Here is a 21446-nt window from a genome sequence, read left to right on the forward strand (position 1 = left end):
ATAGATACTTTATTCATCCCCATGGGGAAATTCAACTTTTTTCCAATGTCCCATACACTCATTGTAGCAAAACTAATTACATACAATACTTAACTCAGTAAAAAAAATATGATATGCATCTAAATCACTATCTCAAAAAGCATTAATAATAGCTTTTAAAAAGTTCTTAAGTCCTGGCGGTAGAATTGTAAAGCCTAATGGCATTGGGGAGTATTGACCTCTTCATCCTGTCTGAGGAGCATTGCATCGATAGTAACCTGTCGCTGAAACTGCTTCTCTGTCTCTGGATGGTGCTATGTAGAGGATGTTCAGAGTTATCCATAATTGACCGTAGCCTACTCAGCGCCCTTCGCTCAGCTACCGATGTTAAACTCTCCAGTACTTTGCCCACGACAGAGCCCGCCTTCCTTACCAGCTTATTAAGACGTGAGGCGTCCCTCTTCTTAATGCTTCCTCCCCAACACGCCACCACAAAGAAGATGGCGCTCTCCACAACTGACCTATAGAACATCTTCAGCATCTCACTACAGACATTGAATGACGCCAACCTTCTTAGGAAGTACAGTCGACTCTGTGCCTTCCTGCACAAGGCATCTGTGTTGGCAGTCCAGTCTAGCTTCTCGTCTAACTGTACTCCCAGATACTTGTAGGTCTTAACCTGCTCCACACATTCTCCATTAATGATCACTGGCTCCATATGAGGCCTAGATCTCCTAAAGATAGAAGTATATAAGATTATGATAGGATAGACAGTCAGGAGTCTTTTTTTCTCTGGGTGGAAATGTCGAATACTAGACGGCAAAGCTTTAATGAGAAAAGAATTTTTAAGAAAGATTTAAAAGGCTTGTTTTTGATGTAGAGAGTGGTAAGTGCCTGGAATGCACTGGCGACAGAAGCTGATACAATGCAATGTTTATGAGGCTTTTAAACAGGCATATGAACAGGAAGGTATTAAACCATGTGCACGCAGATGTGCAGTTTAAATTGGCATCATGGTCTGCACAGATAACATGTGCTGAAAGGCCTGTTCCTGTGCCTGACTGTTGTGTGTTTTATATCGCCATCTATACTGAGAACTTTAATATGAATGCACCATATTGAGTATGTTGTATATCTGAACAATACATTGTCTTTAATGAGAAGCATGAACATTAACAGGCATCATCTATGAACAAATGCAGCTCATTACTAAGAATAAATATTACGTTGCTAAGAAGCAAGCCAAACAAAGTGCCACTGTCTTGAGATAAGACCCCATTAAACTACAGGAAACGATATGTAAAATAAGTAACCTCACTAAACACGGAACAAACCTTTGGCAGGGGCATGCCTGAAGGAACCAATAATTGAAATGTTCATGTAAAAAACATGAAGGATGTACAGATTCAAAATATATAAAAGGTAATTGATAACTTGGTTTTTCACTTCAGTTGGGTATGAAAAAATGTGTCATGGAATAACAAAAAGGAGCCACTTATAGATTCAGACTTTGACAGATCACTGGTTTGACTAATTGGACAAAGATGATCCAGAAATGGTGCATTTATTATTCAATTCCTGCATTCATGGTTAAATAAAGATGATCTTGGTGAAATTTTGGATATTTGTATTTCTTTAAAGGCAGTTTTAGCTCTATGAACCACATGTTTAACATCCAGACTGTAAGATATCAAGGCAATGAATAATTCCACACCTTTCAAATATTCTTTATGTCTTCAGTGCTAGTAGGTTGATCACCAGCAAAATATGCTCAAAATCCTGATCCGCTTAGTCATTAACTGGTAGTTACTGTTAAAGGATATATATATTATTCTGTCCACTTAAAATATCTTGCACTTTCTTAGAAGTGTGTGTTCCTGTTACCTTTTTGCTTTTTCAGTGACAAAAATTGAGCTCTAAAGTGTATTAAAAATTAACAGTTTGTAGGAGCAGTAGAGGTAGGAGAAAAGATGTGGGCATAATCTTCAAAGTTAGGAAATCTATAGCTCTATATTAAGAAATTTAACCCAGTCCATGTATTAAATATTAGTTGTGCATTCTCCACTATCCTGTAAGTACTTTAGAACAGGGATTGCTTCAGTTACCTCAGCTTCATTAAATGAACTCAATGCACTGACAACAGCACAACTGAAGGGGACAAAAATGTATTCCAGCAAATTTTTTAAAAAATGTAATTAAGACATGAGAACAGCATCCATTGCATTGAAGTAAATTATGGACAGCATTTCAAAAGCAAGATCAGAATTTCATACACAACAACATACAATGAGAAAGTATTGGGCAATCCACTCATTTTTTCAGGCATCATTTAAATTTTCAGAATGCAAACTCCACAGTGCAATCATACCTTCAAAGTAATTTTGTTCAGATATTGTCAGAGGCACTTTTCAGTTTTTCACTGATAATATAATCATATAATCATATAACAATCACAGCACGGAAACAGGCCATCTCGGCCCTCCTAGTCTGTGCCGAACTCTTAATCTCACCTAGTCCCACCTACCCGCACTCAGCCCATAACCCTCCACTCCTTTCCTGTCCATATACCTATCCAATTTTACCTTAAATGACACAACTGAACTGGCCTCTACTACTTCTACAGGAAGCTCATTCCACACAGCTATCACTCTCTGAGTAAAGAAATACCCCCTCGTGTTTCCCTTAAACTTTTGCCCCCTAACTCTCAAATCATGTCCTCTCGTTTGAATCTCCCCTACTCTCAATGGAAACAGCCTATTCATGTCAACTCTATCTATCCCTCTCAAAATTTTAAATACCTCGATCAAATCCCCTCTCAACCTTCTACGCTCCAATGAATAGAGCCCTAACTTGTTCAACCTTTCTCTGTAACTTAAGTGCTGAAACCCAGGTAACATCCTAGTAAATCGTCTCTGCACTCTCTCTAATTTATTGATATCTTTCCTATAATTCGGTGACCAGAACTGTGCACAATATTCCAAATAAGGCCTTACCAATGCCTTGTACAATTTTAACATTACATCCCAACTTCTGTACTCAATGCTCTGATTTATAAAGGCCAGCGTTCCAAAAGCCTTCTTCACCACCCTATCTACATGAGACTCCACCTTCAGGGAACTATGCATTGTTATTCCTAGATCTCTCTGTTCCACTGCATTCCTCAATGCCCTACCATTTACCCTGTATGTTCTATTTGGATTATTCCTGCCAAAATGTAGAACCTCACACTTCTCAGCATTAAACTCCATCTGCCAACGTTCAGCCCATTCTTCTAACCGGCATAAATCACCCTGCAAGCTTTGAAAACCCACCTCATTATCCACAACACCTCCTACCTTAGTATCATCGGCATACTTACTAATCCAATTTACCACCCCATCATCCAGATCATTTATGTACATTACAAACAACATTGGGCCCAAAACAGATCCCTGAGGCACCCCGCTAGTCACCGGTCTCCATCCCGATAAACAATTATCCACCACTACTCTGTGGCATCTCCCATCTAGCCACTGTTGAATCCATCTTATTACTCCAGCATTAATACCCAACGACTGAACCTTCGTAACTAACCTTCCATGTGGAACTTTGTCAAAGGCCTTGCTGAAGTCCATATAGACTACATCCACTGCCTTACCCTCGTCAAAATTCAATAAGGTTTGTCAAACATGACTTTCCATGCACAAATCCATGCTGGCTACTCCTAATCAGATCCTGTCTATCCAGATAATTATAAATACTATCTCTAAGAATACTTTCCATTAGTTTACCCACCACTGATGTCAAACTGACAGGTCTATAATTGCTAGGCTTACTTAATAGCTAAGATGTTTCTTGTTATCCTGCAAATCACTTGATTTCAGTATGGATAAGGACTATATTTGATACAAAAAGCATTGTGGTTTTATTGAATTAAGGGAAGCACCAGGCATGCTATTCCTATCGATCATTCTTTTCCATATTTGTATGCATTTGATTTTATCAAAAATATCAGAAAATTAATACCTGGAAATATAAATAGGAACAGCCAAGTTAGGGAAACGTTTAATTGGAGTAAGGGGAAATATGAGGCTATTAGGCAAGAACCTGGAAGTATAAATTGGAAACAGATATTCTAAGGGAAACATACATAACAAATGTGGCAAATGTTCAGGGGATATTTGTGTGGGGTTCTGTGTAGATATGTTCCAATGAGACAGGGAAAGGATGGTAGGGTACAGGAACCGTGGTGTACAAAAGCTGTTGTAAATATAGTCAAGAAGTACAGAAGAGCTTATGAAAGGTTCAAATAAAAAACTAGCAAATGATATAGATCTCGAAGGTTATAAGGCTAGCAGGAAGGAGCTTAAGAATGAAATTAGGAGAGCCAGAAGGGACCATGAGAAGAGCTTGGTGGACAGTATTAAGGAAAACCCCAAGGCATTCTACAAGTATGTGAAGACCAAGAAGATAAGACGTGAGAGAATAGGACCAATCAAGTACGACAGTGGAAAAGTGTGTATGGAACCGGAGAAGATGGTAGAGATACTTAATGAATACTTTGCTTCAGTATTCACTACGGAAAAGGATCTTGGCGATTGTAGGGATGACTTGCAGCAGATTGAAATGCTTGAGCATGTAGATATTAAGGAAGAGGATGTGCTAGAGCTTTTGGAAAGCATCAAGTTGGATAAGTCACCGGGACTGGACGGGATGTACCCCAGGCTACTGTGGGAAGTGAGGGAGGAGATTGCTGAGCCTCTCGAATTGATCTTTGCATCATCAGTGAGGATGGAAGAGGTTCCGGAGGATTGGAGGGCTGTGGATGTTGTTCCCTTATTTAAGAAAGGAAGTAGGGATAACCCAGGAAATAATAGACAAGGGAGTCTTACTTCAGTGGTTGGTAAGTTGATGGAGAAGATCCTGAGAGGCAGGATCTATGAACATTTGGAGAGGTGTAATATGATTAGGAATAGTCAGCATGGCTTTGTCAAAGGCTACTTGTGCCTTACGAGCCTGAGTGAATTTCTTGAGGATGGTATGGATTTCAGCAAGGCATTTGATAAGGTACCCTATGCAAGACTTATTGAGAAAGTAAGGAGGCATGGGATTCAAGGGGAGATTGCTTTGTGGATCCAGAACTGGCTTGCCCACAGAAGGCAAAGAGTGGTTGTAGATGGGTCATATTCTGCATGGAGGCTGGTGACCAGTGGTGTGCCTCAGGGATCTGTTCTGGGACCCCTACTCTTTGTGATTTTTATAAATGACTTAGATGTTAGTAAATTCGCTGATGACACAAAGGTTGGGGGTGTTGTGGATAGTGTGGAGGGCTGTCAGAGGTTACAGCAGGACATTGATAGGATGTAAAACTGGGCTGAGAAGCGGCAGATGGAGTTCAACACAGATAAGTGTGAGGTGGTTTGTTCTGGTAGGTCAAATATGATGGCAGAATATAGCATTAATGGTAAGACTCTTGGCAGTGTGGAGGATCAGAGGGATCTTGGGGTCCGAGTCCATAAGACACTCAAAGCTGCTATGCAGGTTGACTGTGTGGTTAAGAAGGTATACGGTTCATTGGCCTTCATCAGTCATGGGATTGAGTTTAAGAGCCGAGAGGTAATGTTGCAGCTATATATGGTCAGGCCTCACTTGGAGTACAGTGCTCAATTCTGGTTGCCTCACTACAGGAAGGACGTGGAAACCATAAAAAGGGTGCAGAGGAGATTTACAAGGATGTCGCCTGGATTGGGGAGCATTCCTTATGAGAATAGGTTGAGTGAACTCGGCCTTTTTTCCTTGGTCCAACAGAGGATGAGAGGTGACCTGATAGAAGTGTACAAGATATTGAGAGGCATTGATTGTGTGGATAGTCAGAGGCTTTTTTCCCCAGGGCTGAAATGACTAGCACGAGACGGCATAGTTTTAAGTTGCTTGGAAATAGGTACAGAGGAGATGTCAGGGGTAAGTTTTTTCCTCAGACAGTGGTGAGTGTGTGAATGGGCTGCCGGCGGCAGTGGTGGAGGCAGATACAATAGGGTCTTTTAAGAGACTTTTAGATAGGTATATGGAGCTTAGAAAAATAGAGGGCTATGGGTAAGGACATGTTCAGCCGAAGGGCCTGTATTGTGCTGTAGGTTTTCTCTGTTCTACATAGCAAAACTAAAATTTCAGATTTTTGCATAGATCATTGAAAAGATAAAAAAAAGTCACATTGAGTGTCTCGAGAATATAAAGTAGGATGTTGTCCACAGTCTCAGCTATTGACATGATGAACTCTCTGAAGCTCATGCTAGGCAAAATTCAGAGACAGTCACCACTCACTATTATTCATCAAAGAATGCAATTAAGAACAGGTTGCTGCTTTATCTGCTGAGTTTCTCCAGCATTTTGTGTATGTTGGCCAGTTCTGATACAAACTGGGAAGGCTGGTTATCTAAAATTGCTGCATTCAGTGTTGAGTCATGAGGGCTGTAACTTGCCCAGTGGGGGAAAAGAAAAACTGTTCCTTGAGTACTTATGCTACTTTGTCGGAACGGTGTAAGTGGTTAAAAAAATGGAAAGGTCTGTGAGCAAATGGAATAAAATATTAAAGATAGAGTCATGCCTTGCAGATTTAACAGAATTGTTTTACCAAGTGGTCAGCAAATCTGTGTTTGGCTGCTCCAGTGCTGAGAGGACCACATGGTAAACATTGAGTGCAGTGAACTTGTTGACCATAATAGAATTTTTTGCTTCATCTGGCAGTAATGCTGTGCTCCCTTGGCAGTGGTAAAGGATGAATTGAAAGGGCTGAGTTTACATTTCCTGCATATATGTAGGAAGGTGCTATGAAAAGTGGAGCTGCTGCTGATGGAGATGTACGAACAAACTAAGACTTGGTGAAAGGACTGGTCCTTAGGGAATTCCAAAAGTGGACAGGAGGGAAAGATGTGTCTGGTGGTGAAATAATGTTGTAAATGATAGAAATTAAGGAGGAAAATCCATTGAATGTGGAATGATTGGGTAAAAGTTGAAAATAATGTGAACCTTATTCATGCCTGGAGATCTGATTTGTTTCAGATTTCTACCATCGTGTTTTATTTTATTGCTTTTTGGTGCAGAAATTGTAACCTTGGCGGAAGTAGATAATTTTGAAGGTGAAGCAGATAGGTGACAAAAACAGCACGAAGATTCCATGGAGCAGGGTGGTATTCATACAGGAAATTTCCCTCCAATTCCAACCAAGCATGAATTTCCTTTGGTCAAGACGTGTTAAGCAGCATTAGGAGTAAACTAGAGAGAGAAGCTGGAGAAATAGTTCAAAGTGAAATGAATGTAAGAAGTACATATGACCCTCTGGGGAAGAAAAAGAACATTAAAGACTACTGATCAAATGGCTTAATCTTAGTGAAAAAATAATAAGCACTTCTCACTTATTGTTGGAGAAGGCAGGGGAAAAGGGTTTGAAAAAGGCTGGGAAACTGAATTATCGCTGTTTATGTGATATTAATGGTCAAACAAGTTATCTGCTCAAAAAATTCAAGTCTCTGTCTCTTTGACTTATGGGATCAGATGTACATTATGGCAACAAATAGGGGTCAAAAGGTGCTGTAGTTATATAGTAAGTTATAGGGAAAATTTGAATAGATTAAGTCTTTATTCCCTGGGATGCAGGAGTATGTAGGGTAACCTTACAGAGGTATCCTACAAACGTAGAAGATCTTAGAGGTTTCCAAAATTATAAAATATATAGATAGGGTGAATGCATGCAGGTTTTTAACCTTATGTTAGGAAAGACTAGATCAAGAGGTCATAGGTTTAGAGAGAAAGGCGAAACATTGAAGGGACAACTTCTTCACTCAGAGGCTGGTGCAACTGTGGAATGAAATACCAGCGGAAGTGGTGGATGTGGGTTCAATTGAAACATTTAGCAGAAGTTTGGTAGGTACATGCATCAAAGGCATTTGGAGGGCTATAGCAAAGGTGCAGATAGCAGGGACCAGATAGGCTGAATGGCATGCTTCAGTGCTGTATGACTCTATAACAGAAACAGCCAGTATAATAGAGTCAAATGATTTTAATGAGAACCAAAAGTGAAGGTTACATCAAATTGATATTGGCAGAAATATTTTAGTTGAAAGCACAGCTGTAAATGACTTGTTCAATAAAAGGATTTAGAACTGGGAGGAGGAAGAGGGTGAAAAGTATTACAAACAAGTGATTGTGAAGCTCTACTGTAATTATAACATCAGCATAGAGAGATGGCAATAGTGAGGAGGAGGCTATAAATATAGGCTTGTAAGAGAGGAATTAATGGAAAACAATCCACACACCCACCAATAATAAATATAGCAATTATGATTATAAATACATTGACTAACAGAAGCTCATTTAACCAATTGCAAAATAAATACTAAAGTAATTGCAAACATGGTTTCAAGAAGAAAATAAACAGTCCGAGCTTTCCTAGAATCCACATTCTGAGTGAATTATGGAAACATAACAACATTATTTTAAATCATCAATTTCACAGGATCTGGACATTGCAGGTAAAAACAGCTTTTTTGCCTATTCCTAACTGTGCTTAAGAAGATGATACTGAGATGCCTTCTTAAACTGTTAGAGTTCCTGATAAAGGTCCCCCAGTAAGATATCGGTCATGGAGTTACAGTTTTGGACCCAGCAGCAATATACACTCAGTGGCCATTTTATTAGGTACCTCCTGTACCTAATGATGTTGACATTGAGTGTATGTTCATGGCCTTCTGCTGCTGTAGCCCATCCACTTCAAGGTTTGACATGTTGTGCATTCAGAGATGCTCTTCTGCATGCCATTTTTGTAATGCATGGTTATTTAAGTTACTATCACCTCCTTGTCAGCTTGAACCAATCTCACCATTCTCTCTGATCTCTCTCAGTAACAAGGCTTTTCCATACAGAACTGCCACACACTGGATTTTTTTTTTTGGTTTTTGCACCACCCTCTGTAAACTCTCGAGACTATTGTGAGCGTAAGTCCAGGAAATCAGCAGTTTCTGAGATACTCAAACCACTCTGTCTGGCACCAACAATTATTCCATGGTTAAAGTCATTTGATCACATTTCTTAACCATTACAATATTTAGTCTGGATAACAACAGAACCTCTTGATGACAACTGCATGCTTTTCTGCACTGAGTCAGAGGATTTGCTAATTAAATATTTGCATTATTGAGCTGGGAGTACAGGTGGCCACCTACTGTCAACACTCAATAAACAGCTGCAAACAGAATATAAACTGTCTGAGGTTTTCTACAGTTCACATTCTGGGTGAATTATCAAAGCATTATTTTACTTATTTTACAAGATCTAGACATTGCTCGTAAATACATTATAGTTTTTTGCCTATTCCTAAATGCCCTTGAAATGGTAGTATTGAGATGCCTTCTTGAACAGCTACTGTGTTCCTTTTGAAGGTAGTCCTGATGTGCTATTGGTCATGGAGTCACAGTTATTGGACGTGATTCCTAATGCCAAGTCTCAGCCTGAAATGTTGACTGTTTATGCCCTTCCATACATCCTGCTTGACCTGTTGAGTTCCTCCAGCATCTTGTGGGTGTTGCTCTGGACTTCCAGCATCTGCAGAATCTCTTGTGTCTATCATTTCTAGATCAGGATAATATACAACTGGGAGTGAAAGTTGCAGATAGTGGCGGTCTCCTACAATTGCTGCCTTTATTGTTTTTGTTGGTAAATGTTGCAATTTAGGAAATAATGTCAGAGTAACCTGAGCAAAGATAAATGATAGTACATTACATTGATGATTATCATTGCAGCTATTCTGTGCTAGTGATAAAGGAAATGTCTGTTTAGGGGAGTTAATTGTCTACCAATCATGAAGGGGTTTTTTGAGCAACACACACATTCAGGTACTCCCATTCTTTCTGCCTGCTCCTGCCCCACTGAACTCACATGCACATAACTCACCTCCATTTTATTGTCTGTCTATCTGTCTGTCTGTTCGGCTTGGTTCAGGCCCTTCCCACTTACACCTGCAACATTTCACATGTTCTCCATCTCAACAAGTTTCAATTCCCTGCCCCTTTTCACCATGAACATCCACCTCCTATATACTTGCATCCCCCATCAAGAAGGCCTTAAAGCTCTCCACTGCTATCTTGACAACAGACTTGACTGGTTACCCTCCACCACCACCACCCTCCATCTGGGGCAACAGGTCCTCACCCTAAACAATTTCTGTTTCAGCTCCTCCCACTTTGTCCAACCTCAAGGTGTAGCCATGGGCAACAACATGGGCTCCAGCTATGCCTGCCTTTTCATTGCCAATGTGCAAGAACCCACATTCCAAGTCTTCCCCCGTAAATGCTCCCCAATCCTTTCTGCTCTACATTGATGAGTGCATTCTTCCTGCTTCATGCACCTATGCTGAGTTCATCAATTTTGTCTCCAACTCCCACCCTGCCCTTAAATTCACTTGATCTATTTATGACACCTCCCTCTCCTTTCTCAATTTGTCTCCATCACTGGAGACAAATTGTCTACCAATATCTTTTATAGATCTACCAATTCCCACAGCTATCTTGACGCTGCCACCGTCTCCTGTAAAAATGCTACTCATTTTTCAGTTCCTTCGTCTCCACTGCATCTGCTCCCAGGATGAGGCCTTCCTTTCCAGGACATCAGAGATGTCCTCCTTCTTCAATGAATGGGATTTCCTATTCTCCACCATTGATGCTGCCCTCACCCACATCTCCTGCATTTCCCGGACATCAGCACTCACCACATCTTCCCACTGCCTTAATAGGGATAGAGTTCCTCTTGTCCTTACCTCCCACCCCATGGGCTTCTACATCCAACACATTATTCTGTGCAAGTTCCACTATCTTCAATGGGATCGTATCTCTGAACACATCTTTACCTTCCCCTACACTACTCTCCACTTTCTGCAGGGATTGCTCTTTCCATGATTTGCTTGTTCATTCATTCCTCCCCACTAATGTCTCTCCTGGCACTTACCCTGCAAGCAGTAAAAGTGCTACACCTGCCCATTCCCCTCCTCCCTCACCTCCATTCAGGATCCTAAACAGGCCTTCCAGGTGAAGCAACACTTTAGCTGAGAATCTGTTGGGGTCATCTACTATACCCGGTGCTCCTGACATAGCATTCTCTATATTGGCGAGACCCGACATAGGTTGGGGAACTGCTTTGTCGAACACCTTTACTCCATCTGCAGAAAGCAGAATTCCCGTTCTCATATATCGGTCCTTGGTCTCCTCTTCTGCTACAATAAGACCACTCCCAGGTTGAAGGAGCAACACCTCATATTTAGTCTAGGTAGCCTCCAACCTGACGACATGAACATTGATTTATCCAACTTCAGGTAATTTTTTTCATCTCCCTTTTCTTCAATTCCTCCCTTTGGCCTCTTAACTCGTCTCCTTACCTGCCTGTCACTTCCTCCTGGTCCCCCTCCTCTTTCCCTTTCTCCACTCTCCTCTCCTATCAGGTTCCTTCTTCACCAGTCTTTTTGCCTTTTCCACCTATCACCTCCCAGTTTCTTACTTCATTCCCCTTATTCCACTTCTAGCTCATCATCTTCTCCCTCCACATCTTCTTATTCTGCATCTTCCTCCTTCCTTTCCAGTCCCGATGAAGGATGTCGGCCTGAAATGTTGATTGTTTATTCACTTCTATAGATGCTGCTTGACCTGCTGAGTTCCTCCAGCATTTTGTGTGTGTTGATCTGGATTTCCATCATCTGCAGAATCTCTTGTATTCATGAAACCCTGGAGGAACTCAGCAGTTCACACATCATCAATGGAGAGAAATAAACAGTCTGCCTGACCTGCTGACTTCCTCCAGCACTCTGTGTACATTGTTTATTTCCCTCCAGCATTTTGTGTATGTTGCTCAAGATTTCCAGTACCTGCAGAATCTCTTGGATTTAAGGCCTCATTGAACGAGATGGCGTCAACCTTTTTAAGAATTATTGGAGCTGCAGTCATTCAGGCAAATGGGAGTACTCCATGATAATACTGAAATGTGTTTTGTTGGTAATGAAAAGGCTTTAGGGTGTCAGAAAACAAGTCAATTCTACACGTCCTCATACCTTATCCAGCTGAGTGGTTAATGGCATTCCCACAGTCAAATTATGTCTTGACTTAGAGGGCAGCAGCTCTCTCTCACTTTCCCTCTGGAACTATTCTGTATTCTCTTTATTCTGTGTTTGTCAAAGGTCATGATGTGCCTTGGAACTGAATGGTGCTGGGTACCATATTAGGGAGTGCCACTTGACAGCATTATTAGCAATGGTTTCCATCTCCTTGTTGAAAATCAAGAATAAACTAATTGGGGGGGGGGGGGGTTATTAGCCAAGCTGGAATTGCCCTGCTCTTGTGATTAGGATTTACCCAGCCATTCATCTACATTTGTGGGGTAGAAGCTAGGGGTATAATTGTTCTGCAACATCTTGGCTAGACACATAGCTAAATCTGGAGCTCAAGTCTTCATGTTACAGCAAAGATGTGGAGGTAGTCCAATGGGATTCACTATGCTCTCCGAACTTCATGATATTCCACGGCGTCAATCCAATTGGTTGAAGACTCAATTCTGTGGTCTCAGGATGGAGCCATTTTTGATCATCTATTCAATAACTAAAGATAATGTATTCAGCATCTTTTGTTGAGTGAAGTTATGAAAGCTCCAGTCATGCCTTCAGTACTTCCATGCTGGACCTTGTTGTCAACATTGAGGGTGGGGACATTACGGAGCTTCCTTCTCTTGCTTGGTGATTATCCACCATCTTTCATGAATACATGTCTTAAGATCACAGAGCTTCCCTCTATTGTTTTATTTGTTGTTAACGTACATGGATATTAAACCATCAAATTTCTGAATGGTCCACGAACAGATGAACCTCACTATCATGAAATGTGTTGTTTTGTGGCAGCAGTACAGTGTAATATATTAAACAATTATTATAGCATACAACAGGAAATACAAAAAGAGAGCAAAGTAGTGAATTACTGTTCACAGATTTATGGACAGTTCAGAAATCAAAACAGTGAGAAAATGTTGGGTATGTGTCTTCAGGCTCCAGTACCTCCTCCCTGATCATTATAATGAGAAGGTGGCATAAGCCGGCTGGTGGTGGTGCCCGCCCTCTCCGGGCGGAAATGACGTCAAAGGTGCATTACCAAAGTCTCTCCCAGGGCACTGGCTATTTGTGAGCCAGTTCGCCTGCGCAGAAAGTGGGTCGCCACACATCAACATTTCTTAGTCTCGTCACCATTTATAACTGGCCAGTGTTTCTACTAAAATGAATAATTTCATATTTTTCAAACTAGACTTATGGATTTCAGACTTGGTAGTTAAAGTAAAAACTTCAATTAAATACAAAGTGTAAGTAAAATGCTTCAGTAGAAATCTAAAAAGCAGTTGACTGTTTTGACACCTTTTAAATGAAATACGCTTTTACAGGGCTCTTATGAATTAGTTGAGATAATCACTTTAAGTGAAATTGCCAGAAATATGTAATTCAGCAGTAAGGATAATGTCAGAATTTACCTCACAGAAGCAATTTCTGGACTAGGTTTGATAGGGTATGCTATCTGTCCATTTATAATTTTTACCGCTTATCATTGTGAATTTTCTGGGGTCAGACAAGTTAGTGGAGTGACTTCTGGCTGCTGGTGGTATTTCTAAATGGGCCTGGAACTTATCACTCTGGTACTCAGCAGGAAATTATTGTGGTTACAGGGATTGGTTAGCTGTAGCAGATAGTAAGAACACAAAACTTCAACTAATTATAACAAGAAGTCATTGACTAAAAACTATCAACATAAGTCACTGCTAAGTAATTTTTTACAATTATTTCAATTTTCAGATGCAATACACTTCCAATACCAATTGCAAACTTGATACTTGATTCATGCTGTATACACGTGTTCCTAACATCTGTTGTTGCCAAGGAAGTAAAGACAAAACACATCAACATATTACACACCACAGTCATTATTCCTGCATTTAAATATACCCAACCATTAATGTTTGGATGAATGCTTCTAACAGCAAGTAATGCCAGAAAATAATTTCAGCACTAACAGAAGGAAATCTGGCATAATGAATGCCACAGCAATTTTCTATTTTTGCTGGCCCCATTTCTCTCAAAAAACTGTAATAAAATTGTTCAATTTTGTCTTTAAAATATAGCATTAAGTAGAGACAATGAACGATTGACAGTGTCAAGACCTATTTGGCAAACCAGAAGTGTCAAACAGAAAAGGTGGATCTTCATAAGTTATTAACTGGATACATATTCAAAGAAAACCATACCAAGAAAATTACCGGTTGGGAGAATGAAGTTTCTCAAAAGTGGAAAATTGCCGACAAACTTGGCTCATCAGGTCATTGTGTTCGAATCACAAATGAAAGTGTGCAGCATTGTTCAAAACAAATTGTTAAAACATGTCTTATTATTACTATAGTGTTACTGCACTAATAATCCAGATAACTGAACTAAAGATGAGACAGGAATTTGAATCTTATCACTACAGCAGGGGGAATTTAAATTGCAGCAATTTCATAAATCTAGCAGGAAAAAACTAATGATGCCTATTAAACTCTGAACTGAGATGACTGTGTGAATATATTTAAGCAATCAGTGGAGAAGCTATACAAAACTAAATGGTAAGTGCGCATAGCATGGAGGGATGAGAATTAACGAATTTACTTCTGGAGTAAGCAATGCTGTTCAATTAAACCATAGCAGAATTATTTTCAGAAATAAAAGTAGAATGTCAAATTGATACATTACAAAGACCCTTGGGAAAGTCGCCCGCCTGCGTTCCATAGGAATAGATGCATAGGACCATGCAATCTGCACGTCGCTTACCACATGTACTCAGGGGCTTTTCAAATCTAATGCATCACGAAGTGCCCATAACCAAGCCTACTGTCAATATGCTGTATCAGTATGTCATTGAACTGGCTAATATTGACACATTTGATTCTAATTTAGTCTATAGATTTTCTTATATTAGTTCACCTTCAAGTCATTTTCTCATTCGGTTTAGGTACAAGATTAGAGTTCTCCACAAAGGCGAAATTCCTTATTAGTTTTACGAGTTTAAAAAAAAAGTTAACCGGTTGCACAGGGGTAAATCCCATTGTGGTTGTTTCTTTGTCTATGTAAACACAGCATCAACTCTGTTAAGATTATCTGAAACTCCCCAAATAGGAACCAAGTGGGCGGTCGCATTCTAAACATCAGAGAACTGCGTTACTTCGTAACTGTCAAGTCACCGCATCTTTGCATTAATTTTCCGTGGCAATGGCGAACACTCAGCCTGAGCTAAGTACACATTTGAAATGTCAATATTGTGCAAGTGGCAAATGGGCTCCTAACAACGAACTGGTGTTACTTGAAGCAGCGCCTCCAACCCCACCCTCCTCCGCACTCAGAAGCACTAAATAAAATCGCCCCGTCGGGCTGCACGCCTCTTCCTTGAACGGACGTTGATGTACGTCCGTCAGTAAGCTCCATTATTAAACTTTGGGTGCTTGAACTGGGCACTGCCAAAGACAGGTGAGGATCCTCCCGCCCTCCTACTTTCCACGTGAAGGGGAGACGCGCTACTGACATGCAGGTTGCACAAATCGGCCCGTTTCAAACCTACCGCTTTTCCCAACCCCACCAGCGCCAAGCATGACAACTTTATATTCTCTCGATCCGCCCGAAGGACTGCCGCCGCCGCCGCCGCCGCCGCCGCTGCTTCTGCTCGACTCGTTTTCGTCGTCCATCGCGATCCACTCAAACAAACAAACAAAAATTAAATAAAGTTGAATCTAAGAAGAAGAGGCAAGGCGAAAGAAACGCAAAGTGGTGGCGAGCGTACGAGCGCTGGGCAACTGACTACATCGCGTTGGCAGGCGCTGAGTCCACAGCCAGTTGAGTGTGAGTGAGCAGCGCTGCCGGAGCGGGTCTCCCAGCAACCAGCAGCCACAGAGCCCGCGGGCTGCAGCAACACATCGACAAGTGGCCCTGCGGCTTGTCTCTCAGCCAGACAGCCCCGTGGCTAATCAAGTGCGAGGAGAGCCACGCCGAAATCGGGAAGATGGACGCATCTATTTCCTCCCCGGACTCACGAATGTTGCTGAAGAAATAGAGGCAGAGGATTCTTGAAATACTTGGTAGAGCTGAATCCCAATGGGGGAAAAAAGTTCAGAGTACATTTAATATCAAAGTACAAATGTGTCACCTTTTTCTTGCGGGCATACTCAGTAAATCCATAATAGAATAATAACCACAATAGAATGAATGAAAGACCGCACCAACTTGGACGTTCAACCAGTAGGCAAAAAGACAACAGACTGTGCAGAGAGAAGGAAAGAAAGAATAATGATAAATATCGGGAACATGAGATGAAGAGTCCTTGAAAGTGAGTCTATGGGCTGTGGGAACATTTCAATGATGGGCCAAGTGAATTTACCTCCTTAAGTTCAAGAGCCTGATGGTTGAGGGTAATCATTGTTCCTGAACCTGGTGGTGTAAGTCCTGAGGCTCCTGTAGCTTCTTCCTGATGGCAGCAGCAAGAAGAGAGCATGTCCTGGGTGGTGGGGGACCCTGATGATGCATGCTACTTTCCTGCCTCAGCGCTTTGTGTAAATATGCTCAGTGGTGGGAAAGGCCATATTCACTACTTTATTTGTGAGATTTTCCAGTCAAGGGCATTGGTGTTTCCATACCAGGCTGTGATGCAGCCAGTCAGTCAAAAGCCAAGACCTGTGATATTAACTCTTTCTCCCTCTACAAATGCATCTTCTTGAGTATCTCCCTTCCCTTTTCTAATTAATTCTGATTCTTTAAACAAGACTGGATCCAAAAAGCCCATTCTCAAGTTGGGTCTACACATATTATTCTAGGAATTGCCCTGTGTACATTTCACAAGTTCATCCTTAAGGCCAACTCAGCCAATCTGATCTCAGTTCAATATGACAGTTGTTTTTCATGTATAAAGACTTAATTCTTTCCTCATTTTCACAATTGACTTTTGAGAGGTTGTGAGGAGATCTTAGAATGCTTAATTGGAAAATATAAAGTACTTAGAGGAACACATTATTGAAGAAGCAAGACAACTGGATGCAATGTGAAAATATGTGCAAGAGTGGGAACTCATGGGATACAGAATCCCTGTTAGACTCATGGAAAAGTACAGCAGATAAAAATGCCCTTTGATTCATCGAGTCCATGCTGAACTATTTAAACTGCCTACTCCCATCGACCTGCACCGGGACTATAGGCTTCCCTACCCCTTCCATCCATGTACCTCTCCAAACTTCTCTTAAACATTGAAATTGAGCTTGCATGCATCAGTGGCACTGGCAACTCATTTCACACTCTCATGATCCTCTGAGTGAACAAGATTCCCCTCATGTTCCCCTTAAACATTTCACCTTTCACCCTTAACCCATCACCTCTAGTTGTAGTCCCACCTAACCTCATTGGAAAATGCCTGCATGCACATACCCTATCTGTATCCCTCATAATTTTGTATACCTCTACCAAATCTCCTCTCAACCTTCTATGTTCCAAGGAATAAAATCCTAACTATTTCAATATTTCCTTATAACTCAGGTCCTCCAGACCAAGCAACATCTTTGTAAATTTACCCCTACCAATGGGAAAAGCAAAATCAGCCATGATATAAAAATGTTTTCACTTTCAAGATAGGCTCTAATGTTACCTGAACTACATATTACCCCTTCATCACTGTTGGACTAATTTCCTACCAAGTTGCATGGGGCCATTGTCAGCAGAATTGAAATATTCCACCCTTCTCAGGCTACAATAGTATTTGCCAGTTTTGCTTTCCAAAATGTAATTTATTTAAACATATACTATCCATAAGTTTAACATATTTATGAGAAAAAATATAAAACATGAAAGTATTTTGTAGATGTAAATCTGAAGCAAATAAGGAAAGTCTCAGAAGCCTTTATGAATTCTATGGATGATGCAACATTGAAGGCTGAGGAATAATCCAATATTTATGATTTCTGTTCACATTCACTAAAGAAATCATGAGCTGTCTTCTCAGTGCAGGGAAGATACCTTAATGGCAATCCCATAAAATATTAATAATGATAGAAATTATGAATAAAGAAATGACAGCCAGACAGATGCCAGTAAACATAGACAGGGCACCCTGTTTTTCTAACATGAGGAAGTAACTAATGAAAGGAATCTGATTTTACTAGAGTCGTGGGCAAATGATTGCAATGGGTTATGATCAGATATTGCAAAAGGACAACTGCAATACAACTAATACTTCTGGTGTACCAGGATAACCTTCAGCTGGTGAGAGTTAATTTACCAATGAATGATATTGACATGTTATTCATCTTGCTGGCTTTGCACACTTAAGAATCATGGTCACACTTCCCAGAGGCATTGTGATTATAATTTCCTGATATTCATTGACTGAGAATGAGGTTCTCATCCACAGCAGCCTTTATCCATAAAATTGGTCCTTACAGGCCATCTTAGAGGAAGCAGTAAAGTCTAGGGAGGAATAATGAGTCAGCATGGCTCTGAAACACATTTACAATTTTGCTGGAAATAGCACACATCTGGAAATCTACATAGAAACCAGAGGAAATTTTACCTTCTGGTCATTATAAATGGAAAGAAAATAAGCAACCTTTTACTTTACAGGTAATGGTTCTTGATTACCAATGTAATTTGTTTTTTTCCCCAATATATTACATTGCAAAATGCAGAATTCAGACACAACATCCAATACTCAAAGATGAGTTGATGTTAACAACTTAGTTATGCAAGTTTTTCATTCTTCACGTTAAACTAGTGGAGCATTGGAGCAGTGGATAACATCTCAAAGGACTTTACAGATCTAGATATATTAACAATTAATGAAGTGTATAGATCGAGTTGGGCATATCTGTTAGATCTAAAGCCATTTCAGACAGAAAGTTTGAGTGGGAGAATAGCAACAGAGGTAATGCAAAGATGGGAAACTGTTCTTTGATAAACGGCACTATATTTTACTATTATAATCAACAGCACTATACTATTTGAAGGAAATCTCCAAACATGTCCCATTTTCTGAACCATGTTGGGAGATTCTTGAGGAACTAGTACAACAATTGAGGTTTCCCTCACATGGCAGCTTGATTATTTAATTATTTATCTATTATCAATTTATCACATGCACATCAAAACATACAGTGAAATGCATCCTTTGCACAAACAGTCAACACAATCCGAGAGTATGCTCAGGCCAACGCGCAAGCATCGCCACACTTTCAGCCGCCAACATGGAATGCCCACTATGTACTGCAGAACAATACACAGCCAACGTACAACAAACAACAGCAACAACACATGCAACACATACAAAATGCTGGTGGAACACAGCAGGCCAGGCAGCATCTATAGGGAGAAGCACTGTCAATGTTTCGGGACGAGACCCTTCGTCAGGACTGACACATACCCCTTTTCCTTCATTTTCCAACCCCACCTCCTCCCACACATATACACACATGGGTGTTAACCCTCCTAACTGTAAGAAAATCTGGGATAATTAGTGTATAGTGACAACAAAAATCAGTGCAATTTAAATATACAAACTACATAAAGAAAGTGAAACAATGGTCAATATACTCAATAACCCTTGGATATTTTAAATACTTGGAAAAAGTAGTTTATGCAAACAATTAGGAATCTTTTAATAGATTTGAAGAATCTTGATGGTCAAACAAAAGCATTCCAATTTCAAATTTTGTCTTGACTTCCTGTTGGAAATATGCTCACCTTTCATTCCAGTTTTCTAAAGTGAACTCCAGATAGAGTATTACTGATGAGAAAGAGTGAATATTTCATGTGGTAACTATGTTTCTTTTCAAAAAGAAATATAAATTTTGAAATAAGCTCTTGCTGCCTCCATGGCTGCCAACAATAACTTACTGGAAAATGTTGCATCAGTTCTACGGTTACTATGCAAGCTATGTAGAAGCAAAATACAATGGATGTTCTAAATTTGTAATAAAATACAAAAACATATGACAATATTGTGACGGGAAACAAGGTTGACTTTTAAGGTAATTTCATCAGAACTGGATAAATTTAAATATATAGCTGTTTTTAAGATGCAAAGGAATGAAAGATGGTAGGAAAGCCCAAAAGGAAAATTTGAGACACAGCAGAAGGCAATGAAATTTAATGTCAAAAGATTGCAGAGCAAATGGGATGGCAATGGAACATGCACGGAAACAAAAATATATGGGCTAAAACCATTGCTAAATTCAATGAAGCTTTTTCAAAAGTTTCTGGTGAACCTCAGTGAATAGACCTGTGTAATAGAACAGTGTAATAGATCAAGAAACTTGGCAGTGAGACATAGAGTTAAAGCAGCTGAGTTAAGTTAGCTAAGATGTTGTGGATAAGTGGTGATTCTTTGTGTGCAGCTCCAGTGGGAACCATCAAATATTCCTGTTTAGGACCACTGCAGGTGAGATCCACAGAAACTGCCATGGGTACTTCAGTAAGCAACATTGCTTTGAGATGGTTAACCTTGCACTCAACGTTAGTAAGACAAAGGAATTGCTTGTGGACTTCAGGAACAGGAGGTTGAAGGAACACACATCAATCCTCATCAAGGGATTAGCAGTGGTAAGGGTGAGCAGATTCAAGTTTCTGGCTGTCAACATCTTTGAAGGTGTATTCTGTGTCCAACACATTGATGCATTTAAAAAGAAGGCATGACAGTGGCTATATTCATTAGGAGTTTGGGGATACTTGGCATGTTACCAAAGACTGTCACAAATTTCTACAGAAGTACTAGTTGCATCACCTTCTAGTATGCAGGGGCCACTGCAGAAGGTTGGAAAAAGCTGCAGAAAATTAAACTCAGTCAGCTCCATCATGTGCACTATGCTCTCCAACATCAAGGACACCTTCAAAAGGCAATGCCTCAAGAAGGCTGCATCCATCATTAAGGACCCCCATTAGCCAGGACATGCCCTCTTCCCATTGCTACCATCACGGTGGAGTTACTGGAGCCTGAAGACACACACTCAATGTTTCAGAAACAGCTTCTTCCCCTCTGCCATTAGATTTCTGAATGGACAATGAAACCATGAACAATACCTCACTATGTTTTTGCTCTCTTTTTGCACTGCCTATTAATTGAGTTATATATATATATATATATATATATATATATATATATATATATATATATATATATATATATATATATTACTTATTGTAATTTATAGTTTTTATTATAATGTATTGAAATGTATTGCTGCAAAAAAAATTTCCTGATGAATTTTATGCCAATGATATTAAACCTGATTCTGATTCTCATTCTTACTGTCATACACCTTGATCACATAGAATCTGAATGTAAATGTGCTAGCAAGGAGTCACCCAAATCTTCATTTGGTCTTCCTAGTATATAGAAGAGAGTATTTTAGGCAGTGAATGT

At 40.1% G+C, this 21446-nt stretch overlaps 1 protein-coding gene across 1 annotated transcript in view; it reads right to left on the minus strand.

Annotated features, from left to right (window-relative positions):
• The window catches only part of LOC140737730 (GTP-binding protein Rit2-like), a 324036-nt gene extending 307973 nt beyond the window's left edge, over positions 1 to 16063 (minus strand). Inside the window, exon 1 of the mRNA XM_073064315.1 lies at positions 15615 to 16063. Coding sequence (XP_072920416.1) covers positions 15615 to 15738 — 124 coding nt within the window. The 5' untranslated portion in view covers positions 15739 to 16063. The remainder of the gene's footprint in view (positions 1 to 15614) is intronic.
• Between the last annotated feature and the right edge of the window lie 5383 nt (positions 16064 to 21446).

Source organism: Hemitrygon akajei, chromosome 13 (assembly GCF_048418815.1).
Source record: "Hemitrygon akajei chromosome 13, sHemAka1.3, whole genome shotgun sequence".
NCBI classification, from domain to species: domain Eukaryota; kingdom Metazoa; phylum Chordata; class Chondrichthyes; order Myliobatiformes; family Dasyatidae; genus Hemitrygon; species Hemitrygon akajei.